Genomic DNA, 27,454 nt, shown 5'->3' with positions numbered 1-27,454 from the left:
GCTACCCTCCCACCTGAGCTTCCCATATAGCTGGCACTACAGGCATGTATCACCACATCTGGTTAATTTTTCTACTAGAGACGAGGTCTTGCTATGTTGACCAGGCTTGTCTCAAACTCCTGAGCTCAAGCAATCCTACTGTCTTGGCTTCTCAAAATGCTGGGATTATAGGCATGAGCCACCACACCTAACCATGTGATCACCTTTTTTTTTTTTTTTTTTTTTAATTGAAATAGAGTCTTGCTTTATCGCCCAGTCTGGGTGATTCTCTCACCTCAGCCTCCTGAATAGCAGGGATTACAGGCATATATCACCATGCCTGGCTAATTTTTGTATTTTGGGTAGAGATGGGGTTTTACCATGTTGGCCAGGCTGTTCTTGAACTCCTGTCTTCAGATGGTACTCCCACATCGGCCTCCCAAAGTCCTCTGATTATAGGCATGAGCCATTGCACTTGGCCTATGTGATCATCTTTAATGCTTAGTTTAGTTGAACCAATTTTGTGTACCCTAAAGATATTCCTCATTTAGCTACTAATATCTTCAACTTCATGAGTGGGCTGCAGAGGAAACTGTTGGCCCTGACACAATCCAGAAACCAACTTGTTAAATCGAGAATCTGCTGCTGGAGCTGCAGCTCCAGACTCTAACACCCCTCCTACACACTGTACTGTCAAAAACTTCCTCCAGCCTTGACTCACTTGGCCATTAAATCAGTTCTGAATTCAGGGCTCATATGATTATATCTTATTTACGAATCCTGAATCTCATTCAGAAACCTAGCTGCAAAAGAGACCAGGCATGTTGTCTACAAGAAGTCCACTTTAATATAAAGACATGTATAGGTTAAAAGTAAAGGGAAGGAGAAAGATATACCATGCTAACACTAATCAAAGGAAAGCTGGAGTCACTACACTAATTTCTACAAAGCAGATTTCAGAGTAAGGAAAATTATCAGGAATAAAGAGGGACATTTACACAATGATGAAGGGGTCGATTCTTCAAGAAGACATAACGTTGTTAATGTCTATGCCCCTAACAGCAAAGTGTCAAAATACATGAGGCAAAAACTGAGAGGACTGCAGGAGAAATAGACAAAGCCACTATTTTAGACAGAGCCAGCAGGCAGAAAGTCAGTAAGGACATAGTTGAACTGAATACCACCATCTATCAACTGGATCTAAATGACATTTACAGAATACTTCTCCCAAACAACAGTAGAATACATGCTCTTCTCAAGCTCATGTGGAAGACTCACCAAAACAGACCACATTCTGGGCCATAAAACATACCTTCACAAGTGTAAAAGAATAGAAATCATGCAATGTATGCTTTTAGATCACAATGGAATTAAATGAGAAATCAATAACATAAAATAGCTAGAAAATCTCAGAATAATTGAAGATTAAACAACATACTTCTAAAGAACACATGGGTCAAAAGGGAACTCTCAGGAGAAATTTTAAAATATTTTGAACTAAGTGAAAATGAAAATATAACAGCAAAATTTGTGGGATGCAGTCAGGCACGGTGGTTCACACCTGTAATCCCAGCACTTTGGGAGGCCAAGGTGGATTAATCACCTGAGGTCAAGAGTTCGAGACCAGCCTGGCCGACATGGTGAAGCCCGGGCTCCACTAAAAATACAAAAATTAGCTGGGTGTGGTGCACATGCTTGTAGTTCCAGCTACTCAGGAGACTAAGAGAATCGCTTGAACTGGAGAGGTGGAGGTTGCAGTGAGCTGAGATCATGCCGCTACATTCCAGCCTGAGTAACAGAGCAAGACTCCATCTCCGCCTACCAAAAAAAAAAAAAAAAAAATGTGGGATGCAGTGAAAGCCGTCTTTAAAGGAAAATATAATTAAACACACACATCGGAGGAAAAAAAAAAAAGACCTAAAACCAATAATCTACACTTCTACCTTAGGAAACAAACCAAAAATAAATAAATAAATAAAGAGAGAGAGAGAGCAAATTAAGTTCAAAGTAAGTAGAAGAAAAAGAAATTACAAAAATCAGAGTAGAAATTAATGAAATTAAAAATAGGACATCAATAGAGAAAAGCAATGACACCAAAAGCTGATTCTTTGAAAAGATCAACAAAGTTAATAAATCTCTAGCCAGGCAACTAAAAAAAAAAAAAAAAAGACAAAATACAGAAAAAACTAATATTATAAATGAATGAGGGGCCATCACCACTGATTACATAGACATTAAAGGAATAAAAGGAACATTATAAACAACTTCATGCTCAGAAATTTGTTACCCTAGAAGAAATGGACTGATTCCTTGAAAGACACAGGTAGCCAAAACTCACACAAGAAGAAATAGATCATTTGAATAGTCCAACATCTATTAAATAAATTGAATCAATAATAACTTTCTAAAATAGAAATCACTGGGCCTAGATGGCTTCACTGGTAACATTCCACCAACATTTAAGGAAAAAATCGTCTCCTTCAGAAGGTAGAAGTAGAAGGAATACTCCCTAACCCATGCTATGAGGCCAGTATTATTCGAACACCAAAGCTAGACAAAGACATTATAAGAAAGGGAAATTACACACCACATCGTATAAACATAAATTCAAAAATCCTCAACAAAATATTAGCAAACTGAATTCAATAATGCCTAAAAAGAATTACACACCACAACCAAGTGGGGTTTAGTCCACATATACAAGGCTGATCCAACATTATAAAATCAATTAATGCATCCTGTTGCAACAACAGCCTAAAGAAGCAAAACAACACAATCATAACAATAGATACAGAAAACACATTTGACAAAGTCCAACATTTATTCATGATTAAAAACTCTAGCAAACTAGGAAGAAAAAGGAACTTTTATTGAGTTCCAAAGACTGAGCTGAGGATGGAGGCAAGATGGCCGATGAGATGCAGCCAGGAGGAGCACCTGCCACTGAGGGAGTGGAACACTGGAAAGTCTGGCACATGTTGAGTAGATCTTTAGAGGGAAGGCACTGAGAGGTACTGCACTGGGGCAGGATGTTGATGATGCAAGAGGATGTGTATTTTGGGCTGTGTACAAAGGGGTATGTGGGAACCCTTTGTACTTTCAGCTCAATTTTGCTTTGAACCTCACAGCTCTACAAAGTGAAATCTTTTAGAGGGAGGGAAAAGAGAGAAAAGGAAATGCAGTGTTTAGCCTTTTAGACTCTGGAATTCAGGGAGAGATAACAGGAGGTTGGAATAAATCTTGAGTGAACCAACGTTCCGTGCACACCTCAGGTAAAATGTCATCTCCCTAGAGGACCTTCTCTGACCCCCAGACTAGTTGAGGCTCTTGCAGCACTTGGTTCTCCACAGTACTTGGTTATCCAATACATGACTACTACATGTATTGGCCTGGGTTCAGTGAGGGAAGCAGAAACATTACGGCATTAAAGAATAGGAGATTCATTATGGGAAATAGGCCTCCTGTAATTTTAAGAAGAGCTAGGGAAGCAAAAGTCTAAAAGAGAGAGTGAGACAACCAAACAAGCGTCACTGCTAGTCCCAAAGTACTGGGTAGATGGACAAGTTGGATCTGCAGGGAAATCTGAGAAACTATCTCCAACTGCTAGGGTAAGATGGGCAAATGAGCGCTTCTGGAGAAGGCTACTAGAAGGGGTTATCCCAGTGCAGCTACCAGCTCTATGGTCCTGCAGCAAACATTAGGTGGTGGTCAGAGCTGCAGTTGGTCATCAATACCAGCAGGCAGTAACCCCTATTCTAAATTTTGATGCCTTATAGTATTTAGCAGGGATATGTATAAAATTTCTTGATTAATAAATACAAAGAAAAATGCATCCTGGAAATTCTTAAGACATTTCTAATATTATACTTTACCAATAATTTTGAAGCTAACTTATTTATTAAAGGTATTTACTGGCCAGTGTGGTGTAATCCCACACTTTGGGAGGCCAAGGTGGGTGGATCACAAGGTCAAGAGATTGAGACCATCCTGTCCAACACGGTGAAACCTCTTCTCTACTAAAAATACAAAAGTTAGCTGGGCATGATAGTGTGTGCCTGTGGTCCCAACTACTTGGGAGGCTGAGGCAGGAGAATTGCTTGAACAAGGGAGGCAGAGGTTGCAGTACGCCAAGATCATACCACTGCACTCCAGCCTGATGATAGAATGCGACTCCTTCTCAAAAAAAAAAAAAAAAAAAAAAAAAAAAAAAAAAAAAAAAAAAAAAATTTCACTTAACTTATGTAAACTTGAAAAAGCATTTGACTACTCTTTTCTTTTTTCCTGATAAAGTATTAAATTCAAGAGCTTTTATTTTCTTAAGCCAGTTAATTAGAACTCTTTTATATATTTTCAGTAGTGAAACATGGTGTACGCAACACATAAATACCTAGATGTATTAGGCATGCCAATAGAAGTGTATCTTATAGATACATAAAAGCTTCTTTTTTCCTCTCTTAGACTTTAAAATTCTTGAAAAACTATTTCAATAGGTAACCTGTATCAATTATTGATAACCCTAGGCAGTTATCAGCTAAGTAGCCTTAAATTTACATATTAAAAACAACTCAGGTGAAAATAAAATAGCAAAATTTACATCATAAATTACAGAGAGAAAAAGTCTGGTGTACTAGAGGGAAATTAAAATTGATTGAATTGCAATTAAGCATAAAATTGTAGAAATTATAAAGGCCTTTTAAATATATACACATGCACACATACACACAAACACACACACACAGATCCTACACACACACACACACACACACACACACACACACACACACACATCGAGTCAGGTAGAATTGGTCAAATCTGGCTGGTGAAAGACCAGAACAAACAACAACAACAAAAAACCAACAATATGATCACTGAGAACTCTAATGGTGAAAAGAAATTAAGATCAGCTGGTTGTTATTCTTTAGACAAGACAAAACCCAAATTCAGCTACTTAGCTAGGGATGAGTCTCAGACTGAAGACTGTCCTCTACTGTCCTAGAAGCAGGAAAAATCTCAAACTCATCCTCCCTGCTGGGAGCGAGTTCAAACTCCACAAAGGAGTTACCTGCCTTCCAACATCATGGAAACAGAAAATCTTACCTTCCTTATTGGAAGCAAGTAAAACCCAAAAAATGGGGGTTGATCTTGACCAAATTTTGGGAGATCAGGGATTCTCTGGAGGGGGTGCTCCCAGACCTCAGCAAATTGTCCTATTCGTTTGAGCCACAAAGTTAGCTTATGCTGGTACCAAGCACCTATAGGAGGTTTGTCAAAGGTCAGAGGTACCTCCATTCAGAATCCCTTTGTGGTTGCCAAAATGTAAATGCTGAATATCTGAGACAGGACTCAGTTGATTTAGAAAGTTTATTTTGCTAAGGTTGAGGACACACACCTACGACCCAGCCTCAGGAGGTACTGATGATATGTGCCCAAATAGTCAGAGCACAGTTTGCTTTTATACATTTTAGAGAGACATGAGACATCAATTGACATATGTAAGATGAACATTGTTTTGGTCCAAAAAGGCAGGACACCTTGAAGTGGGGAGGGAGCTTCCAAATCATAGGTAGATAAGAGACAAATGGTCATATTCCTTTGAGTTTCTGATTAGCCCCTCCAGAGGATGCAATCAGATATGCATTTATCTCAGTGATCAGAGGGGTGACTTTGAATGGGAGACATTTTTGCCCTGAGCAGTTCCCAGCCTAACTTTTCCCTTTAGCTTAGTGATTTTGGGTCCCCAAGATTTATTTTCTTTTTACAGAATAATTGTTGATGTCTTTGATTGGAATTGGAGGTAACAGTATGAATTTATTATGCAAGTAAATGAGTGAATGTATGAGTGTGTGTGTGTGTGTGTGTGTGTGTGTGTGTATTTGCCAGCTTTGAAGAAGTGATATCCCACTAACAATGAGCACTCTAGTTCCCAGATATTTGTTTCTAAGTGCCATTCTGAAAAAAAGAAAAAGAACCATGACATCTCAGAAAAAAAAAAAAAAAAAAAAAAAAAAAAGGCTAATTCCAGGACTTCGTGGAAGACAGAAGATCAGTTTGGAGCATTTTGTGGTATCAGAAAGTATGATATGCTAAAACAAAACAAAAACAAAATGATGGGGAGACGCACATAAGTAAGATGGCTGAATAGGACTCTCCATTGCTTATTGCTTTGCAGAAACAGCATCTGAACAACTATCCATGTACAAAAACACCTTCACAAAAGTTAAGGAAACCAAGTGAAAGATTACAGCACCTGGGTATAGCAAAGGACATATAGTATAGCTTTACTATAGCATATACTATGGCTATACTATAGCAGAGTATGGTAAAGCAAAATAAACTTTCTAAATAACAAAGGACACATTGAAGAGAGTAGGAAGGACAGTTTTTTGTTTGTGTGTTTGTTAGTTTGTTTCTTTGTTTAATGATGTTGTTGTCTATTTTGAACAAAATCATCAAGCGTGGAAAATTTTGAATACAAGAGCAGAAAAAAGACCCAGGATTCCACCAAGATGGCCAAATAGGAACAGCTCTGGAGCGTAGCTCCCAGTGAGAGAGATACAGAAGGGGAGTGATTTCTGCATTTCCATCCAAGGTATCAGGTTCATGTCAATTGGACTGGTTGGACAGTGGGCGTAGCCCAAGGAGGGAAAACTGTGGCAGGGCAGGGCACTGCCTCACCTGGGAAGTGCAACTGACCAGAGGATTGGGGACTTTCCCCCCAGCACTCTGGTTCAGATACTGTAATTCTCCATGCCCTCTGCAACCCACAGAACAGGAGATCCCTGCCAGGCTGAAAAGTGCTGTGAGTTACCAACACAAATCTGAGTGGCAGCTCTGGCAGATGCCATGGATTGTCGGCACAGATCTGGGTGAACATTTTGACTAGCACCGAGAGTGCCTGTGGGATGGAGCTACCCACTCTCCAGAAAGAGGGGGAGCTGAAAGCAGGGAGACAAGTGATACAGTGGGGTTAGACAAAATGCTAACTACAATAACCAGCTTAGAGAATAATATAAACAACTTGATGGAGCTGAAAAACACAGCACAAGAACTTCACAAAACATACACAAGTTTCAATAGCCAAATCAATCAAGCAGAAGAAAGGACATCAGAGATTGAAGATCAACTCAATGAAATAAAACAAGAAGGCAAGATTAGAGAAAAAAGAGTGAAAAGAAATGAACAAAACCTCCAAGAAATATGGGATCATGTGAAAAGACCTAATCTACACTTGATCGGTGTACCTGAATATAATGGGGAGAACGAATCCAAGCTGGAAAACACTCTTCAAGATATTATCCAGAACTTCTCCAACCTAGCAAGGCAGGCCAACATTCAAACCCAGGAAACACTGAGAACACCACAAAGGTAGGCCTCAAGAAGAGCAACCCCAAGGCACATAATCATCAGATTCACCAGTGTTGAAATGAAGGAAAAAATGCTAAGGGCAGCCAGAGAGAAAGGTTGGGTCACCCACAAAGGGAAGCCCTTCAGACTCACAGCAGATCTCTCAGCAGAAACCCTACACTCTGGAAGATAATGGGAGCCAATCTTCAACATCCTTAAAGAAAAGATCTTTCAACCTAGAATTTCATATCCAGCCAAACTAAGCTTCATAAGTGAAGGAGAAATAAAATCCTTTACGGACAAACAATTGCTGAGAGATTTCATCACCACCAGACCTGTCTTGCCAGAGCTTCTGAAGGAAACACTAAACAAGGAAAGGAACAACCAGGACCAGCCACTGCAAAAACATACCAAATGGTAAAGACCAACAATGCAATGAAGAAACTGTGTCAACTAACAGACAAAACAACAAGCCATTAACAAAATGGCAGGATCATATTCACATATAACAATATTAACATTAAATGTAAACAGCCTAAATACCCCAATCAAAAGACACAGATTGACAAACTGGATAAAAAGTCAAGACCCATCAGTGTGCTGTATTCAGAAGACCCATCTCACATGCAAAGACATATATAGACTCAAAATAAAGGGGTGGAAGAAGATTTACCAAGCAAATGGAGAGCAAAAATAACAGGGGTTGCAATCCTAGTCTCTGATAAAACAGACTTTAAACCAGCAAAGATCAAAGGAGACAAAGAAGGCCATTACATAATGGTAAAAGGATCAATGCAACAAGAAGAGCTAACGATCCTAAATATATATGTACCCAATACAGGAGTACCCAAATACATAAAGCAAGTTCTTAATGACCTACAAAGAGACATAGACTCCCACACAGTAATAGTGGGAGACATTAACAGTTCACTGTCAATATTAGACAGATCAATGAGACAGAAAATCAACAAGAATATCCAGGACTTAAACACAGAGCTGGACCGAGTGGACCTATTAGAAATCTACAGAACTCTCCACCCCAAATCCACAGAATATACAACCTTCTCAGCATCACATTGCACTTACTCTAAAATTGACTACATAATTGGAAGTAAATCACTCCTTAGCAAATGCAAAAGAATGGAAATCATAATAAACAGTCTCTCAGACCACAGTGCAATCAAATTAGAATTCAAAATTAAGAAACTCACCCACAACTGCTCCACTACATGGAAACTGAACAACTTGCTCCTGAATGATGACTGGATAAACAATAAAATGAAGGCAGAAATAAAGATGTTCTTCAAAACCAACGAGAATGAAGACACAACATACCAGAATCTCTGCGACACATTTAAAGCAGTGTCTAGAGGGAAATTTATAGCAATAAATGCCCACATGAGAAGCAAGGAAAAATCTAAAATCGACACCCTATCATCAAAATTGAAAAAGCTAGAGAAGCAAGATCAAAAAAATTCAAAAGTTAGCAGAAGACAAGAAATAACTAAGATTAGAGCAGAACTGAAGCAGATAGAGACACAAAAAGAAAACCTTCAAAAATCAATAAATCCAGGAGCTGGATTTTTGAAAAGATCAACGAAATAGACTGCCAGCCAGACTAATATAAAAGAAAAGAAAGAAGAATTGATTAGATGCATAAAAAACGATAAAGGGGATATCACCACCAATTCCACAGAAATACAAACCAGCACCAGAGATTACTACAAACGACTCTATGCACATAAGCCAGTAAGCCTAGAAGAAATGGATAAATTCCTGGACGCTGACACCCTCCCAAGACTAAACCAGGAAGAAGTTGAAACCCTGAATGAACAGACCAATAACCAAGTCTGAAGTTGAGGCAGCAATTAATAGCCTACAAACCAAAAAAAAAAAAATTCCAGGTCCAGACAGGTTTACAGCCAAATTCTACCAGATGTACAAAGAGGAACTGGTACCATTCCTTCTGAAACTGTTCCAAACAATGCAGAAAGAGGAAGTCCTCCCTAACGCATTTTATGAGACCATCATCCCAATACCAAAACTTGGCAGAGACACAACTAAAAAAGAAAACTTCAGGCCAATGTCCATGATGAACACCGACACAAAAATCTTCAACAAAATACTGGCAAATGAATGCAACAGGACATCAAAAAGCTTATCCATCACGATCAAGTAGGCTTCATATTGGGGATGCAAGGCTGGTTCAACACGCACAAATCTATAAATGTGATCCATGACATAAACAGAACCAAAGACAAAAACCACATGATCATCTCAATAGATGCAGAGAAGGCCTTCGACAAAATTCAACAGCCCTTTATGCTAAAAAACTCTCAATAAACTAGGTATCGATGGAACATATCTCAAAATAATAAAAGCTATTTATGACAAACCCACAGCCAATATCATACTGAATCGGCAAAAACTGGAAGCATTCCCATTGAAAACTGGCACTAGACAAGGATGCCCTCTCTCACCACTCCTATTCAATATAGTATTGGAAGATCTAGCCAGAGCAATCAGGCAAGAAAAAGAAATAAAGGGTATTCAATTAGGAAAAGAGAAAGTCAAATAAAGAAAAGTCTTTATTTGCAGACAACATGATTGTATATTTAGAAGACCCTATCATCTCAGTCCAGAATCTCCTTAAGCAGATAAGCAACTTCAGCAAAGTCTCAGGATACAAAACGAGTGTGTAGAAATCACAAGTATTCCTACACACCAGTAACAGACTGAAAGAGAGCCAAATCATGAGTGAACTCCCATTCACAATTGCTACAAAGAGAATAAAATACCTAGGAATACAACTAACAAAGGATGTGAAGGACCTCTTCAAGGAGAACTGCAAACCACTGCTCAAGGAAATAAGAGAGGACACAAACAGATGGGAAAACATTCCATGCTCCTGGTTAGGAATAATCAATATTATGAAAATGGCCATACTGCCCAAAGTAATTTATAAATTCAATGCTATCCCCATCAAGCTACCATTGACCTTCTTCACAGAACCAGAAAAAAACACTTTAAACTTCATTTGGAACCAAAAGAGAGCCCGCATAGCCAAGTCAATTCTAAGCAAAAAGAAAAAACCTGGAGGAATCACGCTATCTGACTTCAAACTTTACTACAAGGCTACAGTAATCAAAACAGCATGGTACTGGTACTAAAACAGAGATATAGACCAATGGACCAGAACAGAAGCCTTGGAGGCAACGCCACACATCTCCAACCATCAGATCTTTGAGAAACCTGACAAAAACAAGCAATGGGGAAAGGATTCCCTGTTTAATAAATGGTGTTGGGAGAACTGGCTGGCCATGGGCAGAAAGCTGAAACTGGACCCCTTCCTTACACTTTACACTAAAATTAACTCCAAATGGACTAAAGATTTAAACGTAAGACCTAACACCATAAAGATTTAAACATAAGACCTAACACAGAAGAAAACCTAGGCAAAACCATTCAGGACATAGGCATAGGCAAGGACTTCATGACTAAAACACCAAAAACCATGGCAACAAAAGCTGAAATAGACAAATAGGATCTAATTAAACTTAAGACTTTCTGCACAGCAAAAGAAACAATCATCAGAGCGAACCAGCAGCCAACAGAATGGGGAAAAAATTTGCAATCTAGGCATCTGACAAAGGGCTAATATTCAGAATCTACAAAGAAATAAAGCAGATTTACAAACCCATTCGAAAGTGGGTGAAAGATACAAACAGACAACTTTTAAAAGAGGACATTTATGAGGCCAATAAACATATGAAAAATGCTGATCATCACTGGTCATTAGAGAAATGCTAATCAAAACCACATTGAGATACCATCTCATGCCAGTTAGAATGGCAATCATTTAAAAATCTGGAGATAGCAGATGCTGGAGAGGATGTGGAGAAATAGGAACACTTTTACACTGTTGGTGGGAGTGCAAATTAGTTCAACCATTGTGGAAGACAGTGTGGTGATTCCTCAAGGATCTAGAAATAAAAATACCATTTGCCCCAGCAATCCCATTACTGGGTATATATCCAAAGGATTATAAATCGATCTATTGTAAAGACAAAATGCACATGTATGTTCGTTGTGGCACTGTTTACAATAGCAAAGACCTGGAACCAACCCAAATGCCCATCAGTGATAGACTGGACAAAGAAAATGTGGCACATATACACCATGGAATAGTATGCAGCCATAAAAAGGATGAGTTCATGCCCTTTGTAGGGGCATGGATGAATCTGGAAACCATTCTCAGCAAACTGACCCAAGAATAGAAAACCAAACACCACATGTTCTCACTCAATGGTGGGTGTTGAACAATGAGAACACATGGGCACAGAGAGGGGAATACCACACGCTGGGGTCCGTTGCAGGATGGGAGGCCAGGGGAGGGACAATGTGGGATGGGGAGGTTGGGGAGAGATAACATTGGGAGAAATGCCTGATGTAGGTGACGGGGTGATGGAGACAGCAAATCACCATGGCATGTGTGTACCTACACAACAATCCTGCAAGATTTGTACATGTACCCCAGAACTTGAAGTACAGTTTAAAAAAAGAAAAAAAAAGAAAGAAAGAAAAAAGACTCAAAACAAAATCCATTCCAGTCCATTGTGGTTCTTTGCGAGTAGAGTATGGTAGTGAGAATGCCGTCCACAATATCTAGTTTATAAATTTTATTTTATGGCCCACAAGGTCAAATGAGAGATATATTACAGATGGTTATATTATAAACCTAAGTTTAAGAAACCTGATCAAGCTAATACTTAAGGTCTATCCTTTCTGTGATTTGATTAAAAGCCTGCAAATCTTGAATTACCTAAAACTATACAGAATGGAATACACAGAGTGAGTATATAAAGTTCTTATAAAACATGGAACACGATGAATGGCTTCTCTCTCTCTCTCCCCTTCCCCCAACTTTCTCAAAGGATATTTCCTATTTCTAGAAAATGTTTACAGCAAAAGAAGAGCTCACAGGATCAGACTAAGTAAATTGCAGTAAGGAGATTTGGTGTGAAGTCCAATAATGCTTTGCAACAATGTAGAGCTGAATCGTAGAACTAGTTCTCCACGTGCCATTCTTCTCTGTTTAGTCCTTGTATTGTCCTCTTTGAACATTACTATGCCAGATATAACATTGCTTTGGAAGCTTGAAGGAACCCTGGGGAAACAAGTTTACTGACACCTTCTATTGCCCAGAGGCCAGAATCAATGATACTGCCCTCCAAAAGACATTAATGTCCCTGCTTTGGCCATAAATTACCCTCATGACAAGATAAACAATTTCATTGAGGAATTTCTTAGAGAAGCCCTTTCCTCTGGAGCAAAATCACAGCTACACCTCAGCCCCCCGGTCACAAGATGCTATGGGATGCCACAGTCACAGATTCTTGCTTGATGGGCAACTTACATCCACAGTAAACCTGTAACTCAAGACTCGGGTGCCACAATAGGTTCACAAGACCCTACATGAGCTTAGGAACCAAGTCCCACAGCCTCTCCAAGCACCTACACCTGGAACCCAGCATCATTGCAGCTGAGTGTAGACAATGTCAGATCTGATGCCAAGAGGAATACCCTCAGCTGTTTCCCCATTGTGAGGAAAATGAGAATAGGGGGACCCAAAAGCCCTTGACACTGAGGACATCAGTAACTACACAGCTGCTGTTACTGCCGAAGCTTCTACAGCCTAGGACGTTTAGTTGACCACTATTATTACTGACATATATATTTTTGAGACAGGGTCTCACTCTGTCACCCATGCCAGGGTGCAGTGTCCGATCACAGTCTACTGCAATTTCAAACTCCTGGGCACAAGTGATCCTCCTCCCTCAGCCTCCTGAGTATCAGGGACTACAGGCATTTACCACCATGCCCAGTTAATCTATTCCTTGTAGAGATGGGGTCTTGTTATGTTGTTGTCTCAAACTCCTGGGCTCAAGCAATCCTCCTGCCTCGCCCTCTCGAAGTGCTGGAATCGCAGAAGGATTTAACCTTACCTGGAGCTGAAACAAATTTAGAGAGCAGAGAAAAACATAAAAGTAGGAGAAGCAGGAAGGGTCCTGTGGGCACTTCTCATCCCCGGGAAAGCCATTTCTGACTTTGTCTCACAGGGGTCCTTGGGGAGGGCTGCCAGTGTCATTGGGGAAAGACCACAAGGAGAAGGAAACTTCCAGTTGAACTTTGTAATAACTTTGGCTGTGAACTTTTCTGGCCAGAATGGTTTTTTGGGGGGTGGGGTCAGGGGGAGCAGAGAACAGGAATTGCAGGTGTGAGCCCAGCATACACAGCAAGCAAGGAGGGGCAAGGCCTAAAAGCCCTGCTTGCTTTCTCAGCCGGGAGGCCTGTAGCCTGGGGCAAGATCTCAGCCCTGCTCACCAGCTTCCTGGATATAAACTCAGTGCTGGTGGTGGAGCACAGTGCAAATAAGACCAGCCTTGCTGGCTGCATGGGAACTGGGTGAAGCCTGTCACTGCCAGCTTTCCCCTACTTCCCTGGTGACCTGTATGACATGGCAGAGGCAGCCATAATCCCCCTGGGAACATGATGCCATTAGCCTAAGAACCACATGCCTATCCCCCACAGCAAGCCCCACCCAAAAAGAGTCTGAGCTCAGACATGCCTAACTCTGCCCCGACCTGATGGTCCATCTCTCCCAGCCCTGGTAGCCAAAGACAAAGAACGAAATCTCTTGGGAGCTCTATGACCCCACCCATTGCCTGAAAAACCTGAATACTTATCTAGGCAAGCTTGTATTCCCCCATACTACCACAGCTGATGGTCTCTTGAAACCACCAGCCCCTGGCTGGAGGTCAGCCAATGCAAGCCATTACAGCAACTCAAAACAGAACAACCCTGCTCCAAGAAAAGGGGAAACAATGGCTAATTCCACTGCCCGTAGCATCCCAGCCAACCAGAGGTCCTGAGTCTGTTCTTGTGACAGTTTCACTACTAGCACAATCAGCATTCAAGAAAACCGGCACACCAAACAAAACCCCAACCAAGGACCCTCACAGAGTCCACTTCACTTCCCTGCTACCGCCACTGGAACAGATGCTGCTATCCAAGAGACCTGAAGATGGATCACATCACAGAACTCTTTGAGGCATTCCCCAGTACCAGCCCAGAGCCCAGTAGCTCTGCTGGGTGTCTAGACCCAGAACAGTCATGACCACTGCAGTCCAGCTCTCAGAAAGCCCCGTCCCTAAAGGAAGGGGGAGAGCCCCACGTCAAGGGGTCACCCCATGGGACAAAAGAATCTGGACAGCAGCCCTTGAATCCAAGATCTTTCCTCTGCCATAGTCTACTCAAATGAGAAGGAACCAGAAAAACAATTCTAGTAATACGACAGAACAAGTTTCTTAAATGCCCCCATAAGATCACACTAGCTCACCAGCAATGGATCCAAACCAAAAAGAAATCTCTGAATTGCCAGAAAAAGAATTCAGAAGGTCAATTATTAAGCTACTCAGGGAGGCACCAGAGAAAGGTGAAATTCTAAAAATAATACAGGATATGGACAAGAAAAATCTTTACAGAAATGGCATAAATTTTTTAAAATTGCAATTTCAGGAAACAGAAGACACATGGAAATGCAAAATACACTGGAAAGTTTCCACAATAGAAGAAAACAAGCAGAAGAAATAATTTCAGAGATTGAAAGCAAGGCTTTTTAATTAACCCAATCTGACAAAGAAAAAATTATTTTAAAAAAATAAAGCCTCCAATAAGTTTGAGATTATGTTAAATGATGAAATCTAAGAATGAATAATTGGTGTTCCCAAAGAAGAAATCTAAAAGTTTGGAAAACTTATTTGAGGGAACAATTGAGGAAAATTCCTCTAGCCTTGCTAGAGATCTAGACATCCAAATACAAGAAGCTCAAAGAACACCCAGGAAATTCATCACAAAAAGATAATTGCCTAGACACACAGTTATAAGCTAGAAGGGATTAAATATCTTTAGTCTCCTTAAACAAACAATTATCAGCCAAGAATATCCAGCAAAAGTAGGATTCAGAAATGAAAGATAAAGTCTTTTTCAGACAAACACTGAGAGAATTCACCACTACCAGCCACCACTACAAGAAATGCTAAAAAGGAGCTCTAAATTTTCAAACAAAACCTTGAAATACACCAAAAAGAAAACCCTCCTTAAAGCATAAATCCCACAAAACTTATAAAACAATTACACAATGAAATTTAAAAACAACAAGGTATTCAGGCAACAACTAGCACAATAAACTGAATAATACCTCATATCTCAATACTCACATTGAATGTTTAAACGACCTATATGCTCCACTTAAAAAAATACAGAATGGCAGAATAGATAAGAATACACCAACCAAGTATCTGCTATCTTCAAGAAACTCGTCTAACACATAAAGACTCACATAAACTTAAGGTAAGGGGGTGGTAATAGATATTCCATACAAATGGACATCAAAAGCAAACAGGAGTAGCTATTCTTATATCAGACTGTTAGTCCAAACTGCACCATTTCGTGAGAAGCCCACTATTTCACAAACCTTGGTCAAAATGAAACATTCCACAGAGGTTCAGGCTGTGAGAAACAGCCTGTCTCTTATCATACTCTTCTGGGAGAATATGCAAGGAAAACCACATTCTACTGGAAAAAGGCCAGAAAAGCCTCATCTTGGGAACACATTATCAACATCTTCTGAGGCAGCAGAACATGTCCTCCACACCCTTGCCCCCAGTCTGTAAGCAGCAGTGGGAACTGGCATTAAGCTGATCTCCCAGCTCTGTAGATCTTATGCTGGACGGACACAAAGCCTGCATTTGCTCTTAAGCTGTTTCTCTCTCTCTCTCTCTCTCTCTCTCTCTCTCTCTCTCTCTCTCTCTCGTTTCTGTGTCTTTCTTTAACCCCTGCCTTCCCTTCAAAACATAACGTTTTTGGCACCTAAATCAGGGACAGGGATTCAGTTCTAAATGGGTAAAGTCTTCTCTTGCAATCTAGAAAGCAGCAAGCAGCAAAAACTAGACCTGGGCCTGCTTCCAGATCCTGAATAGAGTCCCTGTCCCCAGGTCCCTTTTCCTCATTCTCTCTTCTTCTCCAGCCCTGGGCTGACCTCCAGATCCTGACCAAACCCCCTTCCTCTTTTTCCTTCCTTCCCCTTTCTGGGTGGCTCTGGCAGTGATCACCCTCATTGCTGGACATCACATCTAACACTTGTCTCCAATTAGTGGGTGGCTCTCTCTTTTCCTCCTTTCCAGATTCCTCCCTATTTCTGCCAATTTGCCAGAAAATCCCAGCACTGGGTAAGAGGTCTTCCCAGTCACCAGGAGATCGTGGCTTGCCTTCTCAGGGGACACCCTCGGAATACCTGCCACTCTATCTTCTCCTCATTATCCATCTTGTCACTTTCTGTTAATCCTGATGTTTGAAATGTTTCTAAACCCACAATCGCCAAACATCACATCCCAGTCAAAATAACCCTCCAAAACCCTCCATTTTCCTTTATCCATCTCAATGTCCCCTTAGCCCAGCTGGCCCCAGGGGCCTCAAACCTATTAACTGTAAACATTTGCAAGCCCAAGTTCTCAAGCCTGTCTACTCTCCCCATAACACCCCAATCCTGGCTGTCAAGAAAATACAGATGGGTCTTACTGCTTGGTCCAGGATATCTGGGGTAATAACCAGGCAGTGGCTCCAATCCATGCCCAACCTATATACTCTACTCTCCCATATTCCCCTCTCTACCACACACTTCTCTGTATTGGATCCAAAGAATGCCTTTTTCACTATTCCCTTGGATCTGGCTTCCCAAAGTCTTTTTACTTGGTCAGAACCTGATATTCACACATCTGCCCAACTAATATAGACTTCCATAGGGGTTCTGACATAGCCCCCACCTATTCAAACAGGCCCTCACCAAGGACCTGAACTTTCCCTTGCTCCTAACACCCTCCTCCAATACATCATCTTAGCTCCTCCTTTAACTTGTCCATCCAACACACCACTCAGCTTTTAAACTTCCTCCATAGTTGAAGATATCAGGTCTCACCCAAAAGGCTCAGGTAGCCCAAAACCGGGTCACTTACCTTGGGATTGTTCTAACCCAATAGAAGAAAATTTTCAGTGCTGCAAAAGAAATAGCACTTGAACATAAATTTTCTCAGCAAGGCAATTTTGCTTCTGTAGAAGGGTGGGTCTTGTGGATGGAGCAATGGTTAGAGAACACCTGAACAGGGGAGGGGAAGGGGCGCTTATCCCTGATGCTGGTAGCCCCTACTGCTGTGTTATTCCCCTATTGCTTAGAGTTGGACCACACAGTCTAAGCTAATTCCAATTGGTTATTTTAAACAGAGCAGGAGTATGAGCCTGAATGGTGGGGTGAGCAGTTTCACCAAGAAAAATGGTTATGGAACACATGACTGTAGGTGACTGAGGTCAGAGCAGGTGACCAGGGGTGACTCAGAATGGAGCAGGCAACCAAGGGAACAGATGTGAACTACTGATTAGAGCAGGTGAGAAAGTTGTTTACTGAAACTAGGGGCAGGGAGATAAAGAGAACAAGAAAGTTAAACTTTAAAAATGGAGAACAAAGAACACAGAAACTGAACATACTGGCATACTGATTCTTTGAAGAGAAATTCGGAACTCACTGTATTTACCACGCCTAATTATTTGGCCATTCCAACCCAACAAAAGGAGTTAATTAGGGACATGCCCCTTCCCCACACAAAGAAGGGCCTCCTCTCCTTCTTAGGCCTTGTGGGATACATACTGCTATGAATTTCCAACTTCAGCTTGCTGGCCAAGCCGCTCTACATGAATTCACAGATAGAACTATCTCACCAGGCTCATCCTAGAACCCCTGAACCCAGCTTGTCCCATCAACCACCACTTTAAAAACTTTAACAAATGCCCTTTTAATGACCCCAGCACTGGGACTGCCCAATCCCACCAGCCCTTTACTCTGTATGTACATTCTAACCAAGGCCTTGCTCTTAGACTACTCTGCCAAACATACAGCAACATCCCGCAAACCACTGCACACCTCTCAAAACAGCTGGACTCTGTCATCCAAGGCTGGCAACTCTGCCTGAAAATCTTGGGTGTGGGCCAGGCATGGTGGCTCACACGTGTAATCCCAGCACTTGGGAGGCTGAGATGGGTAGATCATAAGGTCAGGAGTTCAAGACCAGCCTAGCCAACATGGTGAAACCCCATCTCTAACAAAAATACAAAAATTAGCTGGGTATTGTGGCACGTGCCTGTAATCCCAGCTCCTCAGGAGGCTGAGGCATGAGAATAGCTTGAACGAGGGAACTGGAGGTTGCAGTGAGCCAAGATTGCACCACTTCACTCCAGCCTGGTTACAGAGTAAGCCTGTAAGCCTCCAACTCAAAAAAAAAAAAAAAAAAAAAAAAAAAAAAAAATCTTGGGTGTGGCCACATTGCTGGGCTCAGAGGCACAGAAACTTGCTCTCTACCAACACATTACTACGTTATGACATCTTCCCATAGTCTACAGGACCTCATGAGCCATCAGTCCCTTCTATCCTTCCTACCATTCTGCTTCCAGCAGGTATATGTCTTATTCACAAGTAACCCTCTAGTCACCTTCCAGAGATTAAAGCTCTCAACCTGGCCATCCTCTTCTCTGTACACACCTGAGCTCTCTCACTCCTGTCTGGACCTCTTAGACTCCCTCTCCTCCCACTTCCAACACATTTTGGAAGCCCCTTTGTGGGGAACACCTACATGGTCATTAATGGAAGCTCTCTTAAAGAGCCATGTCCAGCAGCTGGCGATACCATCATTGCCAAAAGCAAGCTCCCAGAATCCAATGCTTTCCCACCCCATACTACCCCCTCCCAACAGGCAGAACTAGCTGTCCACCCTAGCAAAGGGGAAAAGGAAAAGGTTCACATTTACACCAATTCCACATATGCATGGCATATCCTACACTCTCACACCCTAAATCTGGCAGAAAAGGGGTTTTCTAACTACAAAAGGAATCCCCATAGGAAATGGCAAACTCATAGACAAACTGCTGGAGGTAGCTAAACCACCACTATAGGCCACCATTACCTTTAGCAAGGAACACCAAAAGGCTGTAAGTGCCATAACCAACGAGAACTTCTTAGCAAATTCAGCAGCCTGGCAGGCAGCTCTTAAAACCCCATCCTTCCTGCCCATTTTTCCCAGCATACACCCTGTATGTACCCAGGAAGAACAAACCTCACTCGTCCAGGAAGGAGGATGGTTTTACCTCAGTAATAAAATTGTCTTGCCCAAGTCCCAGGAACCTTCTGTACTTTCATATGTACACAACCATTTCCATACTGGTTTCCGCCCCCTACTCCAACTCTTATACACATTTTCCCACCATGACTGCCAATCTCAAAGATATTACCGAGGCATGTTCTCTCTGCACTCAAACGTCTCCTCAGGGAGCTATTAAACCACCTCCTTTTCCCGCACACCAGGCCTGAGGACACCGGCCAGGGCAAGACTGGCAAATCAACTTCACCCACACAACCCCCCATAAAATGAGTCTGGTGCTTTATGACAATAATAGATACAGTCTCTGGATGGATAGAAACTTTTCCTACCACCACCAAAAAAAAAAAAATAATAACACCACACACACACACACACGTCACTTCTTTTTTCCTTCCTCACATTATCCTCCCATTTGGACTCCCCTCTTCTAACCAGTCAGACAATAAGCCAGCATTTTTTTCACAAGTTAGGCAACAGCTGGTGAAGACTCTAAATGTTAAATGGGCATTCCATATTCCTTATTGCCCCCAATAACAGGTCAAATTAAAGAGGCAATGCCCTTTTAAAACAACTAACCAAACAGTGCCTAGAAGTTAAGATGGCCTGAAGTTCACTTCTCCCATTGGCCCTCATGGGTTTATGAGCCATGCCCTAAAAGCCCCTCAGCCTAAGCCCATTTAAACTCATGTACAATGCCCCTGCACCCTCTCAAATCTCCCTGTACCTCCTCCCACTTCTATATGGGATACTTGGCCTGCATTACACCTCACTCAACATCTAGTAAGACAGTTCACAAACACTTACTTGCCCCAGCCTAAAAGTCCATTCTCAAAACATTCCTCCCTGTCCCTACAACCAGTGGAATGATCTGGATCACAGACTTCCCCTCCTCCCCTCTCCAACGTAAGTAGATGGGTGCTCACCAGGTTACCCTAACTACTCTCGCAACAGGAAAGCTAGCATCCTTTCCACACTGGATACACCATTCCAAACTAAAAAAAAGCACCAAGTGCACCTCCAGAATACTTCCCCCAACACACACACAAATTCTTCCTCCCTCACAGGACTAACCTGGCTGTGCTTAACAAAAATTCCAGAAGTTGCCAATCCAGAAGGCCCTGGTCCGTCACACTCTCCGCCTCCAACTTCAAATCTTTTAGCTCATACGTTGTTTCAGAACTTTCCTGGTCCTCCTTCCCTGGATGGTCCACTCCGACTTCCTACACTAATCCAGGAGCTATGGCTAAAAGGGCATCTTCCAAAATCTCACTCCTACTGAAATCTCCTTTTGTCTTCTTTGTGAGATACTCTAAGTTCCCACCCCCAGCCTCTGGCAGTAGGGTCCCCTTTGTCAACCTCACACATCACCTCTTAAATCAGTCATACTCCCTTCTTTCTTCCAACTGTTAAATTTATTTGTCCACACAAATCCAGCCATTCACAGCCCTTCCTGTTAACCTAACCACATAAACCCGGTCCAAAATAAACCTACAACTCATCTACTTAGCCAATCCATTCTCTTAACTGCAACCTATATCCTTCAACCCTATCAGGACCACAGTGGCTATTAATCACAAAAACCTCTCTCTCTCTCTCTCTCTCTCTCTCTCTCCTTCTCTCTCTCTCTCTCTCTCTCTGTCCAAAACCAAATAGGCTTCCTCTCCTCCCTGACCAACATTTCCTATCAAGCCTTCCCAGGGGCTACCCTTACTAACAACCATTCAACATGGAAAAACAAAAGGTCCGAATGAAAAGTTTATCCAGGATTCAACCCCCACCTTCTCATGGCTTGCCACCACAACCTACTTTTGTCTGTCTACCCCGATTGTTTTCCTTCTGTGTAGCACAAACTCATCTTTGCCTGCCAGCAAGTTGGTCAGGAATATATACCCTGGTGTTTCAATCTCCAGATGTTAACATTTTGCCAACAACCAAACTAGTCAGCTTCCTTTAGTCATCTCTATTTCCTCCCCCTCCACACACACCAGACTAATTGTACACATCACTCCCCTGTTAGCAGGACTGAAGTGCTGGAAAGGGAAGAGTGTGGTCCCTTTAAATGATACAGAAGGGGGAAAGGGAAGTGCTGGGTAGAGGAGGGCATGGTCCCTGGCTAGGGCTCCATTCCTACAAACCTAGGTGAGGACAGGCATTTGCTGCCCAAATGTTGGATTTCCCAAGACCTCCCTGGCCTGCCATGCCCCCATCCTGTGCCCATAAAAACCCAAGGCTCTAGGGGGCAGACTCACACGTGGCTGGACATCAAGAGGAGCAGATCAGTGGAAGAACACACAGGCAGCTGCACGTCGAGAGGACATGTCAGCGGAGGAACACATGGGCAGCTGGAATTCGAGAGGAATGCACCAACAGGCACTGGCATGCTGGCAGGCCACCAACCTGCAGAAAGACGTGGAATTTGGCAGGGGCAGTTAGAGGAGAGCCTGGGCCACCAAGCGGCTGGATTCCAAGGGAAAACCATCTCCCTTCTGGCTCCCCCATCTGAGAGCTACTTCCATTCGATAAATGGAATGGAAGTAGCTCACTGCACTCATTCTCCAAGCCCATGTGTAATCCAATTCTTCTGGGATGCCAAAACAAGAACCCAGGATATAGGAAGCCCTCTGTCCTTGTGACCAGGGAGAGGATCTAACTGAGCTGGTTAACACAAGCAGCCTACAGATGGCTAAACTAAAAGAGCACATTCTAACACACACCCGCTAGGGCCTCGGCTGTAAACACTCACCCCTGGACACTGCCGTGGGGTCACAGCCCTACAGCCTGCCCCTCTGTATACTCCCCTAGAGGGTTGAGCAGCAAGGTACTGAAGAAGTGAGTCACACTCCCATTGCACACCCGGTGAGGGGACAGGGGAACCTTTACCATTTCAGGACTGAACATCTCTGCTGCACTCAAAACCGAGATAGCAGATTGCTCCTTTCTCAGGGCTCCCAGTCTTCCTCCTCTTAACTAACAATTGGCCCGTATATACTCACTTTCATATCATCCCACTCAGTCTCCCAAAGGCTGAACCCCCTTGTTCAGGCCGTCACCCAGAAACACACTGATACCTCCGCCAAGTCCAGTATCAGCACCTCCAGAAAAACAGCTCTAAAGTCAAACACCCACGACTTCAAACCCCCAACCCTGATTACTGTGCCCCTAATTCGACAGGAAACAGCCAGATAATCAACAGTGCCCTTCTTCCTTTTATACTAAAGTAGAAAGCAAGAAAATTCAGACTGCACTGTTTTGTAGCCCCCACCCCCACCCCCGCCATTTTGCAGACCTTGCTCAAAGTGAAACATTCCATAGGGATTCAGCCATTGAGAAATAACCTTCCTCTTATCATATTCTGCTGGGAGAACGTGCAAGGAACACCACATTCCACCACAAGAAAGGCCAGAACTACCTCATCCTGGGAACATGTTATCAGCATTTTCCCAGAAAGCAGGCCATGTCTCCCCAGATCCCTCCTGCCCAGGCCTATAAATGGCCCCACCCTGTAAGCAGTGGTAGGCACTGACGTTAAGCTGGTCTCCCACCTCTGTAGGTTTTATGCTGGACATTAAAGCCTGTACTCGCTGTTAAGCTGCCCTTTCTCTGTGTGTGTGTGTTTCTTTAACCCTCATCTTCCCTTCAAAACCTAACACAGACAAAACAGGCTTTTAAAGCATCAACAGTTTAAAAAGAAAAAGAAGAATATTATATAATGATAAAAGGACTAATCCAACAGGAAAATATCACAATCTTAAATATATCTGCACCTGATAGTGGAACTCCCAAATCTGTAAAACAATTACTACTAGATCTAAGAAATGAGATAGATGGCAACACATTAACAGTGGGAGACTTCAATACTCCATTGACAGCAATAGACAAGTCATCAAGACATAAAGTCAACAAAGAAACAATTGACTTAAACTATACCCTAGAACAAACGGACCGACAGATATGTACAGAACATTCTACCCAACAGCTGTGGAATATGCATTCTATTCATTAGTATATGGAACATTCTCCAAGATAGATCATATGATAGGTCACAAAACAAGTCTCAACAACTTTAAGAAAATCAAAATTATATCAAGTACTCTCTCAGACCACAGTGGAATAAAATTGGAAATCAATTCCCAAAGAAACCCTCAAAACCATGCAAATATATGAAAATTAAATAATCTGCTACTGAATGATCAGTGGGTCAACAATGAAATCAAGATGAAAATTTAAAAATTCCTTGAACTGAATGATAATAGTAACACAACTTATCAAAATTCTGGGATACAGCAAAAGCAGTGCTAAGAGGAAAGTTCTAAAGGAACACAAATTGACCTAAGGTCACATCTCAAGGAAATAGAGAAATAAGAACAAACCAACCCAAATCCAGCAGTAGAAAAAAAAATAGCAAATGACAGAGCAGAATTAAATAAAACTGAAATAAAAAGTGCAAAAGATTCCGGGCGTGGTGGCTCACGCCTGTAATCCCAGCACTTTGGGAGGCTGAGGCAGGCAGATCATGAGGTCAAGAGATCAAGACTATCCTGGCCAACATGGTGAAAATCCATCTCTACTAAAAATACAAAAATTAGCTGGGCATGGTGGTGTGTGCCTGTAGTCCCAGCTACTCGGGAGGCTGAGGCAGGAGAATTGCTTGAACCTGAGAGGCAGAGCTTGCAGTGAGCCGAGATCGCGCCACCACACTCCAGCCTGGTGCCTGGCAGTGGAGTGAGACTCTGTCTCAAAAAAAAAAAAAAAAAAAAAAAAAAAAAAGATAAGTAAAACAAAAAGTTTGTTCTTTGAAAAGATGAACAATACTGATAGACCAAGAAAAGGAGAGAAGATCCAAATAAGCTCAATTAGAAACAAAACGGGAGATATGACCAATACCACAGACATACAAAAGATTATTCAAGGCTACTATGAATACCTTTATGAGCACAAACTAGGAGACGGAAAAATTTCTGGACACACACAACCCTCCTAGATTAAACCAGGAAGAAATAGAAACTCTGAACAGACCAATAACAAGGAGCAAGATTGAAATGGTGATTTTTTTAAAACCCAGAAATAAACCCAAATACTCATACTCAATTGATCTTTGATAAAGCAGAAAAAAAAAAAACATAAAATGAGGAAAGGACGCCCTTATATGAGTGTTTATATTTATATTTTCATGTTTGGAACTTTACATTTAACTTCTTTATTCATGTGAAAGTGTTTTACATCATTATTCTAAATGAAGTAATCAGGAATGGAAAACCAAACACCATAGGATCGTATGTTCTCATTTATAAGTGAGAGCTAAGCTATGAGGACACAAAGGCATAAGAATGATATCTATTTTACATGAATAAAGAAAGTTATTTTTTCTCTGATGTTAACAAGCAAAACCAACATTATTTAATAGTTCTACCTTCAAAATAATACTAGCAAACTTGATTCAGCAGCACATTAAAAAGATCACTGTGGTCAAGTGAGATTGATTCCAGCAATGCAATAATGGTTCAACATACATAAATAAATAAATGTAAAACATATCAAGAGAACAAAGGACAAAAACCATATGACCATTTCAATAGAAACAGAAAAAGCATTTGATAAAATTTAACATCTTTTCATGATTAAAAAACCCCTCTCAACAAGTTAGGCATATAGAAGGAATGTATCTCAGCATAAGAAAATATAAACCCACAGCCTAAATCATACTGAACAGTGAAAAGTAGCCACTTTTCGCTTTAAGGTCTGGAACAAGACAAGGATGCCCATTTTTGCCACTTTTATTCAACATAGGACTGGAAAGTCCTAGCCAGAGCATTTATGCAACAAAATGAAATAAAGGGCATCCAAATTGGAAAGGAGGAAGTCAAATTTTCCCTGTTTGCAAATGACATAATCTTACACATAGAAAAAGCTAAAAGCTTCGCAGAAAAGAAACTTAGATCTGACAAACAAGTCAGTAAAGTCACAGGACAAAATTAAATGCAAACATTAGTACTATTTCTATATACCAACAACTAACTAGTGGGAAAACATCAAGAAACCAATTCCATTTATAACAGCTTCAAAAAAAAAAAAAAAAAAAAAACCCTAGGAATAAATTTTTTAAAAGAGGTGAAAAATGACTCCAAGGAAAACTATAGGACATTGATAAAAGAAATTAAAGAGGACATACACAAAAATAAAAAGACATCCCATGTTCATGAATTGGAAAAATTGATATTGTGAAAATGACCACACTACCAAAAATGATCTACAGATTCAATGAAATGCATATCAAAATACCAGTTGTGTTCTTCACAGAAATAGAAAAAAAAATACTAAAGATTTTATGGAACCACAAAAGACCCTGAATAGTCCAATCAATCCTTGCTAAAAGAATGTAGCTAAAGGCATCACACTATCAAATGTCAAAATATACTACAAACCTATATTAACCAAAACAGGATGGTGGCTAGGTACAGTGGTTCATGCCTGTAATTCCAGCACTCTGAGAGGCTGAAATAGGAAAATTGCTTAAGGTCAAAAGTTCAAGATCAGCCCTGACAACAAAGAGAGATGCCATCTGTACCAAAAATAAAAATAAATTTAAAAATAAAACAGGATGCTTTTGGCATGAAAACAGACAAACAGACCATTGAAACAGAATAGATAAACCAGAAATAAATCCATGTATTTATAGCCTAGTCATTTTTGGCATAGCGAAGAAGACCATACATGAAGGAAGTGACAGTCTCTTCAACAAATGGGGCTGGGAAAACTGGATATCCATATGCAGAAAAAAAATACAGACCACTATCTCTCACTGTACAAAAAAAAAAAAAAAAAAAAAAAAAATCAACTCTAGACTGAGGACTGAACACAGTGGCTCATCCCTATAATCCTAGCACTTTGGGAGGCTGAAGCAGAAAATTGCTTGAGTCCAGGAGATCAAGACCAGCCATAGACAACACGGCAAAATCCCACCTCTACAAAAAAATACAAAAATTAGCTGGGCATGGTGGCACACATCTGTAGTCCCAGGTATTTGGGGAACTAAGGTGGGAGGATTACTTGAGCCTGGGAGGTCGAGACAACAGTGAGCTGAGATCATGCCACTGCACTCCAGCCTGGGGAACAGAGTGAGACCCTGTCAAATAAATAAATCAACTCTAAATGGATTAAAGATTTAAACATAAGACTCCATATTATGAAAGTACAAGAAAAAATATAATAGAGAAATACTTTAGGACACTGATCTGAACAAAGGTATTACAGAGAACACCTCAAAGCATAGGCACAAAAACAAACATAGACAAACGGTGTTAGTTAAACTAAAAGCCTTCTGTGTAGCAAAGGAAACAAACAGAATGAAGAGACAACCTGAAGAATGGGAGAAAATATTTGCAAACAATTCATTTGACAGGTATTAATACTAGAATAGACAAGGAACTGAAACAACTCAAATAACCCAACTTAAAAATGGGCAAACAACTGAATCGATATCTCTCAAAAGAAGACATGCAGATGCCCAAGTATGTGAAAAAATGCTCAACATCACTAATCATCAGGGAAATGCAAATCAAAACCACAATGAGATATTATCTCACACCAGTTAAAATGACTATTCAAAAAGATAAGAATGTAACAAGTGCTGGGCAGGAAGCAGAGAAAGGGAAACTCTTATACACTGCTGGTGGCAATGTAAATTAGTAGAGCCATTGTAGAAAATAATAAGGAAGTTTCTCAAAAAACTGAAACTACCAGTGATCTAGTAATCCTGCTACTGAGTATATATATCCAAAGGAAAGGAAATCAGTATGACAAAAAGATATCTGTGCTCCCATATTTATTGTAGTACTATTCCCAATGGCTAAGATATGAAATCAACCTAA

General features: G+C 41.2%; 1 protein-coding gene across 2 annotated transcripts in view; it reads right to left on the bottom strand.

The window, feature by feature from the left end:
• LOC101031391 (phospholipase A2 group V) overlaps nucleotides 1-21,948 on the bottom strand; it is a 53,760-nt gene extending 31,812 nt beyond the window's left edge. Inside the window, exon 1 of one of the 2 annotated variants that reach the window (XM_074380188.1) lies at nucleotides 21,836-21,948. Coding sequence is in view for 1 of the 2 variants with exons in the window: in XM_074380178.1 (XP_074236279.1) it covers nucleotides 360-411 (52 nt within the window). In the remaining variant the exon portion in view is untranslated. Of the gene's footprint in view, nucleotides 1-359; nucleotides 5,949-21,835 lie in introns of those variants that run through there. The other variant, XM_074380178.1, reaches the window with a different exon arrangement.
• Nucleotides 21,949-27,454: the final 5,506 nt, after the last annotated feature.

This window comes from Saimiri boliviensis, chromosome 11 (genome assembly GCF_048565385.1).
Source record: "Saimiri boliviensis isolate mSaiBol1 chromosome 11, mSaiBol1.pri, whole genome shotgun sequence".
Lineage (NCBI taxonomy): Eukaryota > Metazoa > Chordata > Mammalia > Primates > Cebidae > Saimiri > Saimiri boliviensis.
This window is presented reverse-complemented; position numbering and strand designations above follow the sequence as displayed.